General features: G+C 39.2%; 2 protein-coding genes across 14 annotated transcripts in view; one reads left to right on the top strand and one right to left on the bottom strand.

The window, feature by feature from the left end:
- The window catches only part of LOC116468019 (putative neuroblastoma breakpoint family member 7), a 901,770-nt gene that overhangs the window by 345,841 nt on the left and 534,561 nt on the right, over positions 1-21,368 (bottom strand). The gene's annotated exons all lie outside the window — the stretch shown is intronic.
- The window catches only part of LOC116467993 (myomegalin), a 230,303-nt gene continuing 228,069 nt past the window's right edge, over positions 19,135-21,368 (top strand). For 4 of the 13 annotated variants that reach the window (XM_058439380.1, XM_032151590.2, XM_058439373.1 and 1 more), the window contains exon 1: positions 19,135-19,557. In XM_058439380.1, the coding sequence (XP_058295363.1) occupies positions 19,325-19,557 (233 nt within the window). In that variant the 5' untranslated portion in view covers positions 19,135-19,324. The remainder of the gene's footprint in view (positions 19,558-21,368) is intronic. The other 9 variants (XM_058439381.1, XM_058439362.1, XM_058439364.1 and 6 more) reach the window with 3 other exon arrangements.

Genomic DNA, 21,368 nt, shown 5'->3' with positions numbered 1-21,368 from the left:
CAGAATGGCGTGAACCCGGGAGGCGGAGCTTGCAGTGAACCGAGGTTGCCCCACTGTACTCCAACCCCGGGCGACAGAGCGACACTCTGTCTCAAAAAAAAAACAAAACAAAAAACTAGGATCTCTGATATATCTAGGTGTTCCTATCTCTTTGTTCTTTGGTGTCCCCATCTCTAAAGTGGGGATATTATCGGCCTTTCAGGGTTTTAATGAATATCAGATGAGAAAATCTAGGTGCAAGGGTTTCATAAGCTAAAAAAAGAATTATACAAATGCTTTTATTTATCATTACTTAATAATGACTACGCCTTACTAAGTGCTTACAGTTAGTTCTCGCATTAATGGAAACACTGTTAAGTATGTTCTAGATATTAGTTAAGCAACCCAGTAAGCTTGTTTAGTATTATATCTCCACTTTGCAGTTGAGAGGAAAGCCTCAGAGAGCTAGCACTGATGGGAACAGGATTTGAGCTCAGGTTCAACTTCAAATCCTGATGTGATTCTGTCTTAACTTGTACCCATTAATTAAAGAGCTCAGGCTTTTGTTACCTTTTATATTGGCCTTCAGCATTAGAAGAAAACTAATATTCTTTTTGTGTGGCATTTTCTTTATTAAAAAGATTTTTATTTCGATAGCTTTTGGGTTACGTGGGGTTTTGTTACATGGACGAATTATATAGTGGTGAATGCTGAGATTTTAGTGCACCCATCACCCGAGTTGCATACATTTTACTTAATAAGTAGTTTTTTAACCCTAGGTCCCTTCCCACCCTCCACCTTCTAAGTCTCTAAAGTCCATTATATCACTCTGTATACCTTTGTGTACTCATAGCTTAGCTCACACTTAAGTGAGAACATACGGTTTTTGGTTTTCCACTCCTGAGTTACTTCACTTAGAATAATGGCCTCCAGTTCCATCCAAGTTACTGCAAAAGACATTATTTCACTCCTTTTCATGGCTGGGTAGTATTCCATGGTGTGTGTGTGTGTGTATCACATTTTCTTTATCCACTCATTAGTTGACAGGCACTTAGGTTGGTTCCACATCTTTGCAGTTGTGAATTATGCTGCTAAGAAAACTAATATTATTTAATGATAGACTTTTGAGACCAAAACCCAATAAGACCTAGTGATTGACTCCACATGAAAGATGAAGGACTACACTAAATAAGACAAAAAAAAATTGTGCTATTAACAGAGACAGAAAGTGGAATGGAAGTGAATCCTTGTGTATGTGGGAGTCTAAGTTGGTAGAATCATAGTACCTTACATTTAAAATAGCCCATAGATATAAGTTGTTCTAATTTCCCTTCCTTCCACTCAACAAGGACATGCCTTCTCCACAGCCTCAAATGATGGTCATTTGAGTAATGGGGAATTAATGCTACAAATACTTTAACTAAGGATACAGACTGCCATGTTGATTAGAGAAGCAGAGAGAGAAGAATGTAGTAGGTGTGTGCCGAGAAGCAAATTCGGAGCAAGAATCCCGATCTTTTTTCAGTTCCTGACTCTAGGCTCCTCCCAAGGCCCATACACATTCCTGCCATCGGGTTTTATCAAACACTATTGCTTCTTTATAAGAAATTCCCTCTTTTTCCTGCTTAGGCTACTTTGAGTTAGTTTGTTACTTACAACCAAAACACACACACACACACACACACACACACACACACACTAATAAAAGCATGGAGTCACCCTGGAGCAATTATTTCTTGGAACAACAGTCATACTCACACCTCTTACTTTTATCCTTTGTAAACACACTAGATGACTCTGGCACCCTTCAAACACATTGATTCCAGGAAAAGGATAGTGATCTTAGGCTGCTAATAATTTCAGCCATCAGGAGAAAACTAGAGTTGTCTTGAAACTGCCCACTATTCAGACCTTGGGAGCTCTGGCATCTGAGTTCCTTTTCCTTCTGACTTGATCAGCTTCATCTCATTCACATCCAAGTGTTGTCTTTGAGCTGCTGCCCTTTGATTCTTGGAGCAATACAGTACTGTGTAATAATGGTTAACACTGTGATCAGTAAGCACATGGAAGGTTCTCAACTATTTTACATTTAATTAAACAAGAGTATCAACAAACGTTTGTACCGAACTTTAAAATTTATAAAGCCCACGTATGTCCTTTGCCTTAAATCTGACAACCACCTGTGAAATGGATAAAATTCTTGGAGTTTGTAAATGTTGTACTAGGAAAAAAAAAGTAAACATAAGCCTTGAATGTCATAGTTACAGCTGCCAGCAAATTCTTGAAACTTATCAAAGAAATCGTGAAATGCACATATCTAAACCAACTTATATTAAGCTGCCTAAACAGGATAAGACTTTCCATTACAGCAGTCACACGGTTGCAGAAATTTTACAAGTGAGCTCAAACGAAGCAATAGTTAAAGGTTTGTGTCCATTCATTCTTAAACAATTCTATCGAGTGCCTAATTCTATACCAGACACTAAGCTAAGTAATGAGGACGAATAAACAATAGTCCCAGCAACTTGTGGCCCGTATCTACCCCCAGACCAAACACTGTCACTTAGGAGGTCTGCAAGTAAACTGCAGCTCCTGTTTGAATTACATGATTTATACATGGAAAAAACATTTCTTCTGAGAAACTGTGCTCCTGGCAGGCAAAAGAACAGATAGCCACTGTATCTGGACCAATATCTACCGATTTGGACTGTATGCACCAGTATGGCTGTAACAGCTATTAAAATATTGGAACATTTTCTTACAGATTAGTGAAAAAGCTATTGCCCTGAGCATCCCCTTCTTGAGCCCCTTCTACCCCAACAACACGCGAACGCTTAAGATTCCTGCTTCCCACAGTTCAGCCACATTCCATTGTCATTGGCGGTCTTCCATGTTAGTCATTTTGAAAATCTTCGCCTCCAGGCATGGCCATTAGCTACCCCCAGGGAATTAGAACGGCCCCTCCTTCTGCCCTGGCGCCTGCCCTCCGGCCACGCCTCCGGTCGGCTGCTGGGCGCAGGCCCCGGCGGGGGTTGGGAAGCAGCGCCTCAGGCAGGCTTACTGACACCATCTGCACTGGTGATTAAACACGAGTTATTTTGAATTACCATCCCTGATTAAAGCTTCTTACAGTGCGAGCTGCGTGAAGGCAGGACTTTTCTTTATTCTTGAATTTTCACAGCCCTTAGCTGTGTCCTCCGCACAGTGCATCCAGAAAGAGAAGTGAAAGTGAAGGGTTAGGGGGAAGGGGGAATGAGCCGGAAAGAACAAGGTGTGCTTTGTAAGTCCCGTGAAAGCCTCCGTTTAAAATAATTACGACTTTGGCCGGGCGCACTGGCTCACGCCTGTAATCCCTGCACTCTGGGAGGCCGAGGTGGGCGGATCACTTGAGGTCAGGAGTTCGAGACCAGCCTGGCCAAAATGACAAAACCCTGTCTCTACTAAAAATAGAAAAATTAACCAGGTGTGGTGGCGGGCGCCTGTAAGCGCCTGTAATCCCAGACACGAGGGAGGCTGAGGCAGTAGAATTGCTGGAACCCAGGGGGCAGAGGTTGCTGTGAGCCAAGATTGTGTGCTACTGCACCCTAACCTGGGTGACAGAGCAAGACTCCGTCTCAAAAAAAAAAAAAATTATGACTTTAAATAGCCTATTTCAAATATCAAGCCACAGCAAAGCTATCTCTTGCCTTCTAGAAGAAGCTATTTCATGAAACTGTAATGCTTTTTCCATCATGTCTATCTGGTTTCCCTACTTTGTCAGGAAAGCCTAGCAGAGAGCAGGCCCAGCTGGTTCACGCCTTGGAGCTTGGGATGTGTGGGGTGAGTAGGATAATTGGGTGTAGAAAGTAAAAAGTTTCCTCTTCAGAGTTTCCCTTCCTGTTAAAGAATAAATCATAAGTGTTAGAAATAATAGTTTCCTTTAAAGACTAACTTCCTTCAATCCTCCTTGCTTTATGCTATTAACTCTCTGTTAAGCCCTATCCTATGTAGCTATTAGACATAAAGGAATAAGTACATTCTATGTCCTTGTACTTTAACCAAAATATTTGTGCTGGACGTGCTCACAAGCATGTCTCAGGTCACAGCCTATGCCCCTTCCTTATTTAGGAATATTATTACTTTTCTAAGTCCTTTCGTAAACAACTTCCTCTTTTCTTTTGTCTTTCCATTGCTTTTACCTATTTAGAAAAGTTTTAAATTATTAGCCAGTCAGGTTTTAGTGTAGATTGTGCGGTCTGGCTCCAGCCAACGGAGACAGGATGCAGTAGCAAGGACAAGCTGCGTAAGGGATAAAAATAGCTTCCCTCCATTGTTCAGGTGTGCTCTTGCCATTGTTCCATCTGTGAGGAGCACTCTTTCTGCAGAAAGTAAAATTACCTTGCTGAGAAAACTTTTTGTCTGAATGTGAATTTTTCTTTGCAATACTGATTAACAAGCATTCTGTTTCTAAATAAACATTTTACATAAAAAATTAGGGTAGTTTTGATAGCACCTAAAATATTGTATGGAACTTAATTTTTTAAAAAAACGTATTTCTTCTACTACCAATCTCCAAACTCTTTCAGGACAGAAAAACTAGTTAGTTATTTCCAAGGGTCTAGTATCCTATACCTGGAACCTAGCAAATGCTCAATTACTGTTTATGGACTAAATGACTGAATGAATGGCATGTCTCATGGGTTGAGATGATACTTACTGGTTGTATACAGCACGATTCACAGTTGGTATTGTACTAAGTGAAAACATATCCAACCCCCATTTCTTTCATTCTTCCAATTAGTTATTCAACAAATATTTATTGTTCAACTACTATGGGCTAGGAATATCAGGCACTGAATTATACAGAGGTTAACAAAAGGAACATGATATATGTTACTGGAAATGGGTCCCTATCCAGACCCCAAGAGAGGGTTCTTGGATCTCCTGCAGGAAAGAACTGAGGGCAAGTCCATAGAGTAAAGTGAAAGCAAGTTTACTAGAGAAGTAAAGAAACAAAAGAATGGCTACTCCATAGACAAAGCAGCACCAAGGGTTGATGTTTGGCTATTTTCATGATTATTTCTTGATTATATGCCAAATAAGCGGTGGATTATTCATGAGTTTTCTGGGAAAGAGGCAGGGATTTCCCTCTTTTAGACTGTATAGGGTAACTTCCTGACATTGCCATGGCATTTGTAAACTGTCATGGTGCTGGTGGGAGTGTCTTTTAGCATGCTAATGCATTGTAATTAGCATACAGTGAGCAGTGAGGACAGCCAGAGGTCATATTCATCGCCACACTGGTTTTGGTGGGTTTTGGCCAGCTTCTTTGCCACATCCTGTTTTATCATCAGGGTCTTTATGACCTTTATCTTGTGATACCAGTCCTGCCAACCTCTCATCTCATCCTGTGACTGAGAATGCCCAACCTCCTGGGAATGCAGCCCCATAGGTCTCAGCCTCATTTTACTCAGCCCCTATTCAAGATGGAATCATTCTGATTTGAATGCCTCTGACAGTTACATTCTAGCCGGCTCTGTCTCTCTTCCATTATCCCCAACCCACCTCCACCTGCATTGCGTTCCCACCTCTCAATCTGCAACAATAAAAGCTTTGGATGGTGATTTTTTTAACTCTGAATATACAACCGGATTGTCCTTCAGACCTGCGGCTTTATTATCTTTCTGTGGAGTCTAAATGGATTTTTTTTTTCCTAGTGGCCGTTACAATTTCCTCATCTTACCTGTGTCTCAACAGCTTTGCTGTAGCTTGGCTTCCTCTAATAGTCCTCCAGCTCCTGCTCCTTTTATTGGACCTACTCATAGTGGTGGTCCAGTGTTTCAGCAATTAGTGAAAATTTCCCTCTCAGACTGACTTTTCTTTACAATCTTAAGGATCTTTCAGTTATCATTATTAATAGTAGTAGTATTTTATTTTATTTTCAATTTTTTATGATGGAGTCTCCCTGTCACCCAGGCTGGAGTACAGTGGCATAATCTTGGCCCACTGCAGCCTTGACTTTCTGGGCTCAAGCAATCCTCCCACCTCAGCCTCCCCAATAGCTGGGACCACAGGCACACATCACCACATCCAGCTAATTTTTTTTTTCTTTCTTTCTTTCTTTTTTTTTTGTAGAGTTGAGGTCTCACCATGTTGCCCAGGCTGATCTTGAACCCCTGGGCTCAAGTGATCCACCTGCCTCGGCCTCCCAAAGTGCTGAGATTACAGGTATGACCCACCATACCTGGCCAGATCTTTCAGTTATTACTAGTCTTTGCTATCGTTCCTGGGAAAAAAGTATTAGGCAAATTCATTCAGCTCTACCTGCCAAAGAATTAAATCTAATATGACATTAAATGTGACAAAGTGGGTCATAATCTAACTTGCCGTTAGTGCTTGCTTGTGGTGAATTCTATAGCTTCCAAAGATGTAATTTTTGTTAATCAGTACCTCTTGGTTCTTCCCCTAATCCCTGGCCCATCCTCTCACTCCATCACTACCTGATATGGGACCTTTTTCTTTGTTTTTTATTAGGGAGGATGATCCTCTGGTTCTGGAAATCTGAAGTCAGGCCCCAAACTCTGTGTGCCATTTCTCTACGGAGGTCTACCTCCAAGCTCTTGGGCAGATAATAACCAAAATTTCAAAGTTCTAGAAGGAATTTCCTTTTAAAACATATGCTATTTATGCAGCCTGTCACTTCTTGAGAATATTACAATGAAAGCTTTGAGTTGGAGTTTTAGGAGCTCCAGACATAACAATCCTTTCTTCCTTTTTTAAGTTCAGATCAAATTGGGAAGTGAAGTCAAACAGAATTAATAATACTACAGTACTTTTATTACTGATCAAACTAAGTGGAGAACGTGCATTTAGATCTGTGATGATGCAAAGGTCCTGCTAATATTTCACTCCAGAATTAGGCAGACTTCAGTCCAGAAACAGCAGGCCTTTCTCAAATGGGCAGGCTGACTGGCTTCTTACCACATGGCATAGGACAAACCAGAATGACCTACTCGGAGGCTGGCATCTTAAGTGTTCAGCTATCACCAGAAGACTTCTCAGATTCTCAGTGAAGAAGGAAACAGGGTACAGTCCAACACAGAGAAGGACCTACCTCCTACCAGAGAGCAGAAATGATCTTAGTACCTTTGTCTCCCTTGGCCAACTCCAGTGGCAGTGGTGATCTCAGAGACTTCCAGCTGTTCTCTCTCTCCCAGCCTTTAGCTGGGAAAAGGGTTTCTCCCTGTAATACACTTTTTGTGGAGGACCTCACTTGTGTGAATTTCGTGTGACACAGCGCCTTTCTTATGAATTTCCTTATTCTGACTGTGTTTGTACTCCAGTTTATTGCAGTTGCCACACCAAAAGAAATACTAGATTTTTATGTTACTTGTGGGATAGGATGTGCATTTTTATTGGTATTTATCATTTTATTTGCCACAAATGACAAAACCTTATCTAAAATTACTGCACTTGTGTTTGGATTTTGGACAAGTTTTGTGTGGCTGCTTAATTTTGTTCAATATGCTCCAGGAATTGCTGCTGAAAAAACTTGAAAATACTGATAAGAGATAAGCCTTAATTGAACTTCTAAAATACTTCAAGACTTTGGAAAATAGATGAAATGGATGATGGGTGATGTATCAAAATTTGCATAATTTTTAAAGGACATTTTTTGGGCAGTGATGATCAAGTCTAGTCTGAACACAAGCTATCATTTACCACAAATTACACCGGAGGCATTTTGGTTTTAAATTTGTCTTTGTTGTAACATTGTAACTGTTAAAATTAGTCTCAGAATTTTCTGGAGGTTTTGTTTTTTATGGAGGGATACTCGTGGGGACACAAACTTTTCCTTAAAACACATGGATCAAATCACAAATGAAAGAGGGAACATTATTACCAACCTGTGGAATACAAAGTATTATAGATGAATATTATGAGAAGTTATATGCCAAAAAATTAGACAAACTAGATGAAATGAACAAATTTCAAGAAAGAAACAAGCTACCCAAACTGATTCAGGAAGCAATAGAAAATCTGAATACCCTATAACAAGTAAAGCAATTCAATTAGTAGTAATAATTTTTTTTTAATGTTCCATAAAGAGGAGTCCAGGTTCAGATAGCTTAATCTGTGACTTCTGCCGAATATGTTTATAGGACACAAACTCTTCACTCCTTGAAAAAAAACGAGAAGAAGAACACTTCCCATCTCATTCTATGAGGCCAGTATTACCCTGGCACCAAAACTAAGACTTCAAGAAAGGAAAATGACAGGCCAGTATACCTTTATAAATATAGATGTAAAAGTTCTCAACAAATTTTATTTGGCAACATATGAAAAAGATTATACATCATGACAAAGTGGGATTTATCCTAGGAATGCAAGGTTGATTCAACATATGAAACAATAAATGTAATGCACCATATTAATAGGATAAAGGACAAACTCCATATGATCATCTCAATAAATGCAGAAAAAGCATTTGAGAAAATCTAGCATCTTATCTTGTTAAAAACAATGAACAAACTAGGAAAGAAGAGAACTTCTTCAACCTGATAATGGGTATCTATGAAAAACCCACAGCTAACCCCTTAAAGGGGAAAGACTTGAAAACATTTCCTGTAATATGAGGAATAAAACAAATATGTCCACTCTCACCAATTCTAGTCAACATAGTACTTGATGTTCTAATGAGGGCAATTAGGCAAGAAAAAGAAATAAAAGCACCCCAGCTAGAAAGGAATAAGTAACACTATTTCTATTTGTAGATGACTTTATCTTGTATGTAGAAAATTCTAAGGAATCCACACAAAAATTTAAGAATTAATAAATGAATTCACCAAATTGTAGGGTACAAGATAAATATACAAAAAAAATTGCATTTCTATGCACCAGAAATGAACAATCCAAAAATGAAACTGAGAGCACAATTCCATTTACAAGGCATCAGAATAAAGCTGCACATCTACACCATCTGATCTTCAACAAAGCTGACAAAAACAAGCAATGGGGAAAGGACTCCCTATTCAATAAATTGTGCTGGGATAACTGGCTAGCCATATGCAGAAGAATGAAACTAGACTCTTACCTTTTACTGTATACAAAAATTAACTCAAGATAATTAAAAATTTAAATGTTAGACCCCAAAATATAAAAATCTTAGAAGAAAACCTAGGAGATACTTTTACCAACATCAGCCTTGGCAAAAAGTTTTTGGATAAGTGCCCAAAAGCAATTGCAACAAAACCAAAAATTGACAAATGGGACCTAATTAAACTAAGGACCTTCTGCATAGCAAAATGAACAATCAACAGGGTAAATAGATAACCTATAGGATGGGAGAAAATATTCACTAACTATGCATCCAACAAAGATCTAATACCTAGAATTTATACGGAACTTTAGTCAATAAGCAAAAACAAATAATCCCCTTAAAAATGGTCAAGGGATATGAACAGACACTTTTCAAAAGAAGACATATAAGTGACCAACCAATGTATGAAAAAATGCTCCACATCACTAATTATCAGAGAAATACAAATCAAAACCACAATGAGATACTACCCCACACCAGTCAGAATGGCTATTATTAAAAAGTCAAAAATGGCTATCATTAAAAAGTCAAAAAACAACAGATGCTGGTGTGGCTGCAGGGAACAGGGAACACTTACTGTTTTTGGGAATATAAATTTGTTCAGCCACTGTGAAAAGTAGTTTGGAGATTTCTCAAATAACTTAAAGCGACCATTTGATGCAGCAATCCCATGACTGGGTATATATCCAGAGGAAAATAGATCATTATACCAAAAAGACACATGCATTTATATGTCCATCACTGCACAATTTACAATAGCAAAGACATGGAATCAACCTAGGTGCCCATCAAGGGTGGATTGGATAAAGAAATGTGGTACATATACACTGTAGAATACTATACAGCCATAAAAAATGAAATAATGTCCTTTACAGCAACATGAATAGAGTTGGAGGCCAAAGTCCTTAGCAAATTAATGCAGAAAAAGAAAACCAAATACCACATGTTCTCATTTATAAGTGGGAGCTAACCACTGAGCACACATGAACATAAACATAGGAACAATAGACACTGTGGACTACTAGAGAGGGGACTGAAGGAGGGAGCATGGGTAGAAAAACCTCCGTGGGTATGTAACAAAGCTGTACATGTACCCTCTGTATTTAAAAGTTGAAATTTAAAATAAGTAAATAAATAAAATATTTAGGAATAAATCTAACAAAAAAAGTGTACACTAAAAACCACAAAACGTTGTTGAAGGAAATATTAAAAGACCTAAATAAATGGAAAGGAATTCCATGTTCATGGATTGGAAGATTTAATAGAGTTAAGATGGCAGTAATACCAAATTGATCTGTAGATTTGTTGCAATCTCTATCAAAATCCCAGCAGGCTCTCTCTCTTCTTTTTTTTTTTTTTTTTTTTTTTGTGGCAGAAATTGACAAGCTGCTCTTAAAATTCAGGTAGAAAAGCAAAGGACCCAGAATAATTAAAACCATCTTTAAAAGAAGGAAAAAGGTATGACAAGGACTCATACTCCTGATTTCAAAACTTAATAACAAGCAACATAATTAAGACAGTGTGGTATTGAAATCAGAATAGACATACAGGTCAATGGAATATAATTGAGAGTCCCAGACATAAACACATGCATATATGGTCTAATTAAAAAAAAAATAAGGAAAGGAGAGCATTTTCAACAAATGATGTCTGACAACTGGATATTCACATGCAAAATGATGATGGGCTCTTACATCACACTATATATAAAAATTATCTCAAAATGGATCATCAAGCTATGAGCTAAAACTATATATCTCTTTGAACGAAGCACAGGAATAAATCTTTGTGACCTTTGATCCAGCATGGTTTCCTAGGTATAACACCGAAAGTACAAGCTGCAAAAGAAAAAGATAGATAAAAAGACTTCATCAAAATTTAAAACTTGTTTTCTTCAAAAAACACAAGAAAGTGAGAGGACAACCCTCAAAGTGGGACAAAATACTTGCAAATCATAACAGGTAATGGAATTGTATCCAGAACACACACACACACACACACCCCTTACAACTCAGTAATAAAATAAGAACAAACAACTCAATTGAAAAATAGGCAACAAATTTGAAAAAATGTTTCTCCAATGAAGATATACAAATAAATATTAAATACATGACAAGGTGCTCAACATTATTAGCTAGGGAAATACAAACCAAAACCACAATGCAATGTCACTTCACATCCACTAGGATGGCTATAATAAAGAAGACACATACTAACAAGTGGTTAGAATGTGGAAAAACATTGAGTTACTGGTGAGAATGTAAACATTATGAGGCCATTTGTAAAAACACTTCCGCAGTTTAAAAAAAGTTAAACAGAGTTGCCATATAACCCAGCAACTCCACTCCTAGGTAGGTACCCAAAGTAATTGAAAACATATGTCCAAAGAAAAACATGTACATGAGCGTTCACAGCAGCATTATTCACTATAGCAAAAAACAAACAAACAAAAACCACCTAAATGTCTATCAACTGACAAATAGGTACATTAAACGTGATATTTCCTTACAATATAATATATTTTCAGCAATAAAAAAATCAGTGAAATATTGGCATTCGCTGTGAAGTGGATGGACCTCAAAACACTATACTAATTGAAATAAGCCAGACGTAATGTGCTACATGTTAGATGATTCCAACTATATGAAGTGCCCAGAATAGGTAAATTTATAAATATAAAAAGATTAGTAGTTGTCAGGGGCTGGGGAGAGGAACAGCAGGTGGTAGAAATGGAAAGGGTAAGTGGCTGATGATGAGTATGGAGTTTGTTTTGAGGTTGATAAAAATGTTCTGAAATTACATAGTGATAATGATTGCACAATTCTGTGACTATACTAAAAAAACAGATGAAAGAATAAAAAACAAACTAAATACATGGAGAACTGGCTGGGTCGGTGACTCACACCTGTAATTCCAGCACTTTGGGAGGCCAAGGCAGGCGGATCACTTGAGGTCAGGAGTTTGAGACCAGCCTGGCCAACATGGTGAAACCCTGTCTCTACTAAAAATACAAAAATTAGCTGCGGGTGGTGGCGGGTGCCTGTAATCCAAGCTACTCGGGAAGCTGAGGCACGAGAATTGCGTGAACCCGGGAGGTGGAGGTTTGCAGTGAGCCGAGATCATGCCACTGCACTCCAACCTGGGCAACAGAATGAGACCCCGTCTCAAAATAAACAAATAAATAAACAAAATAAATGGAGAGCTATTCCATATTCATGGATAAGAAGACAGTATTGTCAAGATGTCAATTCTTCCCAACTTGACCAATATATTCAATGCAATTCTAATAAAAATCCCAGCAAATTATTTTGTGGATTTTTATAAACTGATTCTAAAGTTTATATGGAGAAGCAAATACTCAGAATAGCCAACACAATATTGAAGTAGAAGAACAAAGTTGGAGGACTAACACTGTGTGAGTAAACAAGACAGTGTGACATTGGCAAAATAATAGAAATATAGATCAGTGGAACAGAGTAGAGAGTGCAGAAAGAGATCCACATAAATATAGCCAAAGGACATTTCACAAAAGAAAATATACAAATGGCAAATAAGCATATGAAAAAATACTCAACATCATACATCACTGGGGAATTGCAAATAAAAACGATAATAATGTACTACCACATACCTATTAGAAAGGCCAACACCAACACCAAATGCTGGCAAGAACACAGAGCAGTTGAAACTCTTATTCATTATTGGTGGGGAATGCAAAAATGGTAGCCACATTGGAAGACAAGTATTTCTTACAAACTAAACATACTCTTACTTTACCATCCAGCAACTGGGGCTTCCTGGTATTTTCCCAGAGTTGAAATTTTCCATTCACACAAAACCCTGCACATGAATGTTTATGGCAGCTTTTTTCATGGTGACCAAAATTTGGAAGCAACCAAAATGTCTTTTAGTAGGTAAATGGAAAAACAAACTGTGACACATCTACACAATGGAATATTATAAAGTGCTAATAAGAAATGAGCTATCAAGCCATGCAAAGACATGGAGGTATCTTAAATGCATATTACTAAGTGAAAGAAGCCCATCTGAAAAGGCTGCATATGGTATCATTCTGACTATATGACACAATGAAATTGGCAAAACAGTGGAAACAGTAAAAGGATCAGTGGTTGTCAGGGGTTGGAAAGAGGGAGGGATGAACATGTGGCGCACGGAGGATTTACATGGCCATGAAACTACTCTATTGGTTACTATAATTGTGGATACATACCATTTTATATTTATCAAAATCCATAGAATGTGCAACACCAAGAGTGAACCCGAATGTAAACTATGGACCTTGGATGATAATGTGTGTCAATGTAGGTTCATTGATTGTATAAATGTACACTCTGGATTTTGATGGGGGGCAGGCTGTATGTGTCTTGGGGGCAAGATGTATGTATGAAACCTCTATCACATGTTCAATTTTGTCCTGAACCTAAAACTGCTTTAAAAAATAAAGTCTACTTTTTAAAATGTCAATTTCAAGGTCTTAGAGCTAACCAAACAAAATGATATTATCAGAACCCAGTGCAATATTTGGAACAATTCAGATTTATAGTTGCTTCCAAACTCATAGCAGAAACCGTGTCACAGGTAGACAAAGAAGAGTGAACCTTTTAGTGTTAGCCTAACTGGTTTGACAAACATCGTATGCCAATTATCTGAGCCTGTGACCTATAATTGAGTCAATTGAGATAAATGTTTACTGTGAAGAGGTTAATTATACTGTGTTTAATATGTGGCAGACGGGAGTTGGAAATCACTTATACAAGTCTCCTCTCTCAGAGAGTGACACTTGAAATCTTGGTACTTCATTACTAAATTTAGAAAGTTACAGGTTGGCAGGTTCAGTTTCCAGTTACTATGGTTTAGTGAAATTATTGGTTTTGATTTCCCACCAGGATAATCAAAATCTATTAATTTCCATTTCTCTTTTGAATCCCTCTTTTTTTCTGGCACTAAAGGGCTGATCTGAGTGTGGGTTCTGTTTATTATATAATTTTCACACTCTCTTCTTTTTATTTATTTATTTATTTATTTATTTGAGATGGAATCTCGCTCTGTCGCCCAGGCTGGAGTGCAGTGACGTAGTCTCAGCTCACTGCAAGCTCTGCCTCCCGGGTACACTCCATTCTCCTGCCTCAGACTCCTGAGTAGCTGGGACTACAGGCGCCCGCCACCACGCCTGGCTAATTTTTTATATTTTTAGTAGAGACAGGGTTTCACTGTGTTAGCCAGGATGGTCACGATCTCCTGATCTCGTGATCCGCCCGTCTTGGCCTCCCAATGTGCTGGGATTACAGGCGTGAGCCACCGTGCCCGGCAATTTTCACACTCTCTTCTATGTGGACATTTCAAGCCCATATCACCGTGACTCATGCCACTGTCTAGTGCTGTAGAACTGCTTAGACCTATCAAACCTGCTTCTCAGTCAAGATTTCTTCCGTTGTTTCAACTTAAGAATTGTCTTCAGCAAATATCTAAATTGAAACTGCTTCTAATATTTCTGAGCGGTAATGGTCTTTTGTTCTTCTTGGGTTGGCTGAACTTCTGGCATCTGAGAGGTCAATGCCTTTTATCAGTTTTAGAAAATTCTTGAGCTTTGTCTCCTCGAATACTGCTCCTCTCTTTCCTCTCTCTTTCAGGGACTGCAATTAATCACTTATTAGACATTTTTACTATGTTTTGAGGTCTGTTATGTTCTTTTCCTTTTTCTCTGTCCTTCAGTTTGGATATTTTCTATAGACCTGTCTTCCAGTTCATGAATCCTGCTGTACTCAGACTGCTGTTAAGCACACCCAAAGGGTTCTTATTTCCAGTTACTGTAATTTTTTTTTTTTTTTTTTGAGACAGAGTCTCTGTCTGTTGCCTATGCTGGAATGCAGTGGTGTGATCTCGGCTCACTGCAACCTCTGCCTCCAAGATTTAAGCAGTTCTCCTGCTTCAGCCTCCTGAGTAGCTGGGATTACAGGTGCATGCCACCATGCGCAGCTAATTTTTGTATTTTTAGTAGAGACGGGGGTTTCACCATGTTGGTCAGGCTGGTCTCGAACTCCTGACCTCATGATCCGCCCGCCTCGGCCTCCCAAAGTGCTGGGAATACAGGCGTGAGCCACCATGTCCAGCCTGTAATTTTTAGTTTTAGAATATTTGTCCAATAATTTTTTTTACAGATTCCAATTCTATACTGAAGTAAATTACCCATCTTTCATCTTTGTCCATCTTTTCTTCTATTTTCTTCAAACTATTAATTATAGTTATTTAAAGTCCTGGCCAATTCTAATATCTAGTTCTGTTTCTATTAACATTTTTCTCTTAGTGTTTAGTCATTTGGATTTGCTCTTTTGCATGGCTCATAATTATTTTATATTGGATCCCAGATATTGTATAAGACAAAATTGTAGACTCTGGATAATGTTATCTACCTCCAAAGAGTTTCTACTTTCTACTCCTGGAAAGTAGAAAGATTAGTGGCAGATAACTTTGATCCTGAAAAGGCTTGGTTTTAAGCTTTGTTAGATCTATTTTATTTCAGTATTATATTGCTCTTACTCCAAGGATGTGCTGAGATCTCAGCTGAAAACCCTGGGTATCCAGATACCTTATCAAGGCTTGAAGTCCAACTTCTGTTGGATGCTGAAATCTTCACTTACCTCATTAGACCCTAAATTGCTGTTTTCTGATTTTTTTTTTTTTTTGGCATCTTTCTTTGTGCATGCTGAGTGTAGGAACTTAGATTACTATCATGATGGCAATTTGCATAGTTGAGCTCCTCCGCAATTCTCCCCTCTTGGAGTTTGCCCTCAATCAGAGGCACTTTGGTAGCCCTCAACTTTGTCCTTTGATATGATTTGGCTCTGTGTTCCCACCCAAATCTCATGCTGAATTGTAATTCTCACTGCTGGGGGAGAGACCTGGTATTAGGTGATTGGATCATGGGGGCGGATTTCCCCCAGGCTGTTCTCGTGATAGTGAGAGTGAGTTCTCATGAGACCTGATGGTTTCAAAGTGTGTGGCAGTTCCCCCATCACTCTCTCTTTCCTGCTCCACCATGGTAAAACGTGCTTGCTTCCACTTCACCTTCCACCATGCTTGTAAGTTTCCTGAGGCCTCCCAGTCATGCTTCCTGTTAAACCTGAAGAACTGTGAGTTAATTAAATCTCTTTTCTTCATAAATTATCCAATCTCAGGTAGTTCTTCATGGCAGTGTGAGAACAGACTAATACGGCCTTTTATTCCTCAGCCCAGAAAAACTGCTGTATTTTTTATTTTTGGCTTTTATTATCTTGCACTTAGTTTTGAGCATTCCCTCAAGAGAAATATTCCAGGGTAAACACTGAGTTCACCTCATGTGCCTTCTCTCCAGGATCATATCCTTAAGTTCTGCCTGCTTTAGTTACTCTTCAATGCCTCCAAAGAATTGTAAATACAGATATATAGATACTCCTAGGCTTATGATGGGGTTATATCCCAATAAACCTAAGTTGAAAATATTGTAAGTCAAAAATGCACTTAATACACCTAAACTACCAAACATCATAGCTTAACTTACCCTACCTTAAATGTGCTCAGAAAACTTATGTTAGCCTACAGTTGGGCAAAATTATCTAATGCAAAGCCTATTTTACAATAAAGTGTTGATTATGTAATTTGTTGAATACTGTAGTGAAAATGAAAAATAGAGTGGTTGTATGGGTATTCAAAGTACAGTTTCTACTGAATGTTTATCACTTTCACACCATCGTAAAGTCAAAAAAATTTAAGTCAAACTGTTATAAGTTGGGGACCATCTGTATATGTATAAAGTCATATATTACTTAATGACAGGGATACATTCTGAGAAATGCATCATTAGACAATTTTATTGTTGTATGAACATTCAGAATATATTTACACAAACCTAGATGGTATAGCCTACTACACACCTAGCCTATTGCTCCTTGGCTGGAAACCTGTACAGCATAGTACTGTACTAAATATCACAGGCAATTTTAACCCAATGGTAGGTCTTTGTACATCTAAACATGGAAAGGCATAGCAAAAATATGATATTATAATCTTATGGGACCACCAGTTGCATATGCAGTCTGTCGTTGATCAAAACTTTGTTATGCATTGCATGACTCTCTCTCTCTCTCTCTCTCTATATATATATATATATACACACACATATAAATATATACAAATATGTAAATATTTATGTATATTTTATCCCACTTTCCCCCTGAAGTGGGAGGTTTAGTTTGATATTTATGTAGGTTAAATGGCGGTTAAGTGCTCTGCAATGTGGTGGCCTTGATACCACAAGTTGTTTTTTTTTTTTCTTAGATCTGAATTTGTTTGTTGTGGGGAGAAAAACTAGGGGCAACTGATCTGGCATTGCCTACCTATGCCTGACATGAAATTCCCCAGGACCTCTGGGAGAATACCTTTAGTTCAGCAATACGATTAGAAGCCTGATTGCAGAAAATTAGGAGGTAAAGAATGATTGGGAAGTCAGAAAGTGTGGACATCAAATGAATACAATATATTAAACAAATTGGATGTGAAAGGAAGTGAGAGATATGGTGATAGGTAGAGAGGGAAGGACTTTGTTTTAAGAGTGAGGAGAGTTAAGCATGTTTGTGGGCTGGGGATGAAGCTAATGGAAAAGGAGAGGAAGAAGATACAAAAACAAGAAGAGATAATTAAGAATTTTCTGGTAGAGGCTGTTAGATGAAGAGCCCAGATAAGACAGATTGGACAAAGATAAGGAGAGGTAAAGATAAAGCTTAAGTCAGGAGGCTTAAAAGAAAGAATGGGCCAGGTGAGTGGCTCACGCCTGTAATCCCAGCAATTTGGGAGGCCGAGACGGGAGGATCACTTGAGGTCAGCAGTTCGAGACCAGCCTGGCCAATATGGCGAAACCCCATCTCTACTAAAAATACAAAAATTAGCCAGGCGTGGTGGCAGGTGCCTGTAATCCCAGCTACTCAGGAGATTAAGGCAGGAGAATCGCTTGAATCCAGGAGGCAGAGCTTGCAGTAGGCTGAGATCTTGCCACTGCACTCCAGCCTGCTGGGTGACAGAGTGAGACTCCATCTCAAAAAATCTATCTATCTATCTATCTATATCTATATATAGATATATAATAGATATAGATATATATAGAGAGAGAGTGAGAGAGAGAGTAAAAAAGTAGAATTAATGACTGGATGAGATGGGTAAAAGAGAAATAGGTCCCTGACAACTTCTAGGTTTGGGGATTGAGCAGCTAGGTAGATAGAGCTGGGGTTAAAACACAGAGCTGAGCAACAGATTTGGAAGGATGAGTTAAGATGAATTCAGCTTTGTTTGCATTCAGTCAGTCAGCAATAATAGCTGTTGCCTATGAACCTTGAGATCCACAGTGCCCAACTACAAAGATAAACCTTGCTCCCCCTCCCCTGCTGACCTTATGCTATATGCAATAATGTTGCAGAAACATTTTGCTTTGCTGGATGCAAAAGCAAACTAGTCTCTGTTTTCAAGGACATATGTAGGATATAAGAACTGGATTTTCAGAATGAATATTTATGGGATAATTTATTTAACTAATCAACTTTAAAAAAAGGTTAAAACACTTTCTTGGTTTATGGTGGATACCAAGCTATATATGCTTTACTATGAGTTCATGGAAAACTGCAATCAGTCTCAACTGAAAGGAAAATTTAGGTTGTTTGGGAGAAAGTTTTTACAATTGAAAAACTAAAGAGAAAATTGAAAGGAAAAGATTTTAGGAAAGAGAAAGAAACAGGGAGAGGAAGGAAAGAGGCTAGCCAACAACCTGCAGTAGTGATTCTGAGGAACTAATACGAAACGAAAAACTGGATAAATTATAAAAGGATGACTGATACGGGGGCGCGGGGAGGAGGATGAAACCAGGGAAACTATTGAGAGAGACAGAAAGAAAAGGAGAAACTTATTTGAGGTTGGAAATAAAGAGAAGGTGACATTGGAGCGGATAGAAAGGAAGAAACGGAGTGGGATCTGGGAATGAGGCAGTGGGTGGAGAGAGAATGGGGAGAGGACAGAGGATGAAGGGCGGCTGAGTGTGTCTGCGGGAGAAGGACCAAAGCAATCTGGGCGGAGCAGGTGGCAGAGGCAGCCGCGGAGGAGGCCCAGGGAACTGACGGGGATGCTCAGCCAGGCCCAGAGGATGCGCCCTGGCAGTCCCGGAAGACGCCAGGAAAACAAGCAAGAACCGTAGCTAGGACTGGGGTGGCCAGGCCCAGGAAATCCATGAAGGGGACCGACAGCGGGTCCTGCCGCCGCCGCCGATGCGACTTTGGCTGCTGCTGTCGCGCGTCCCGCCGGGCTCACCACACGCCTTACTGGTCCGGGGACGCGACGCGAACCCCTCAGTCCTCACGGCAGGCCCCGAGCCGGGAAAGACGGCGCCCGGAGCCAGCCGGGAGCTGGGCAGCGGCGGCCGAGGAGGAAGAAGCAGCCGCGGCGGCCGCACCCTGGATGAGGTGAGAGCATGGCCAGCTCCTGCCTCTGGAGCCCCGGAGGCTGAGGAACGCGATGGGGGTGGCAACGCACGGTGCGCTGGGCAGAAGAACCGCGCGGAGGGTTGGGGCCCCGGGCTGGAGATCCCGACGCCTGAGAGGGGTTGGCGCTGAGTGACTACTGCTCGGAGAAGGGTAGGGAGGTAATGGAGCACTTGGTGGAGGCAGGAGGAGGCACAGTGTTGAGTTGCCCAGAAATAAAGGTGTGCCCCTGGAAGGGCTAAAGTATAGGAAGCTCGGTCTCTATCTCAAGGTCTTTGAGACATAGACATTTGCTGTGTTGATGGAGGTGAGATTGCAGGCTGTGTCTGTTGGGTTGAGCCAAAGGAGAGATGAACACATGACTCAGAATGCTATACCAGGATGGAGACATCAGAGATGGTCATGAAAGCTGAAGGATCAGGAAATGCACCCGGACGAAAGCACACACTGCCATCTCTTACAGCTCTTCTTTTCAGGGTTATTTCTCTTAGATACAGATCTCAGGGTGGGGTGGGTGGTGATTCCCTCTTCCTGGGCTACCTCTCTTCCCCTGCAGAGCTGGAGCCCTGCCTGATGGATGGATGGAGGCCATGCAGGACAAGCTCCTTCTAAAATCAATCCTTTCCTTTGCTTTGGCCTGGAAGACCGAACAGATTAGGCTCAATTTTTTTTCATGTAGCAGCAGTAACATAAAAATCTGTCATACATACGATTTTTGGGAGAAGAGATAGATTGTGCTGCAGGCTTTTTAGAAATAAACGTGTCCTCATCACAGCATTTTTTAGCTTTTTATTTCATGGAAGGTAGTACTCATAAATCAAACTACCAGGCCTAGTGATTCCAGCCTCTGAGCTAACGGGTCTGTAAAAAGTTACTTCATTTCTCTAGGCCTCAGTTTCCCATGCATAAAATTGGAATTTGGATTAAAACAGTGCTAATTATAAAACTAAATGTTCATTGGATCTGTATTCTATGTTCAGGATAGCTATATTTGTGAACTATGAAATTTAGCCTATTCACTGACAATTTTATTTTTTCATAACACTATCCACTGTTTATGTCAGAAAACAGACTCACATTCAGTTAATTGAGCTTAAGTAAATCACATGTCTTCTAAGGAACTCATAATAAATTACTGCTCCTAAGAAAGAATTAAGCAAAAAGTATTCATTGTTTGATTTTTTTATAAAGTAAAATTTTTATTGCCTTATACAAATTACTTTTATAGACATAATTACTTTTTTAAAAAAGCATATCTATGGGATGTTAATTATTTTATAAAATACTTTGAAATTTTATTTAAAGCTTAGAACAAAAAAATTAATCTGAATGTGTGTTTATAATTACAAGTCTCCTTAATCACTTTACAAACACGGGGTGAATTCTTCTCATCTGGAAAGCAGCATTAATCCTGCAGAATTCAAAATGAATTATGACTCCTTATCACAAGAGTATGATTTTTCTCCCTGTCTTTGGTTAAAAAAAAAGTTTGTAGGGTTAGAATTTGATCCTCTAAATTGTGGTTTAATTGTGAAAATAGATAGCAAACATTCATGGTTTCCTTAATAGTTACTCATCTGACAAACTACACCTATATTCATCTTCGTTGATGTAATGATAAGTCTTGAAATGTTTTTAAAAAATTTCACAATTCCCAAATGAAACAGTTACAGCAACTTGACTGAGGTTAGTGCTACTTTGCCCTTCATTTAAAAATCAATTCCCCAGTTTAGCATACTTTAAAAAACATAACAACTTTAGCTATAGTGTTAAAGGTTTAATGAGTGTTAGCG

The sequence above is a fragment of the Hylobates moloch genome, unplaced genomic scaffold, assembly GCF_009828535.3.
Source record: "Hylobates moloch isolate HMO894 unplaced genomic scaffold, HMol_V3 SCAFFOLD_5, whole genome shotgun sequence".
NCBI lineage: Eukaryota > Metazoa > Chordata > Mammalia > Primates > Hylobatidae > Hylobates > Hylobates moloch.
This window is presented reverse-complemented; position numbering and strand designations above follow the sequence as displayed.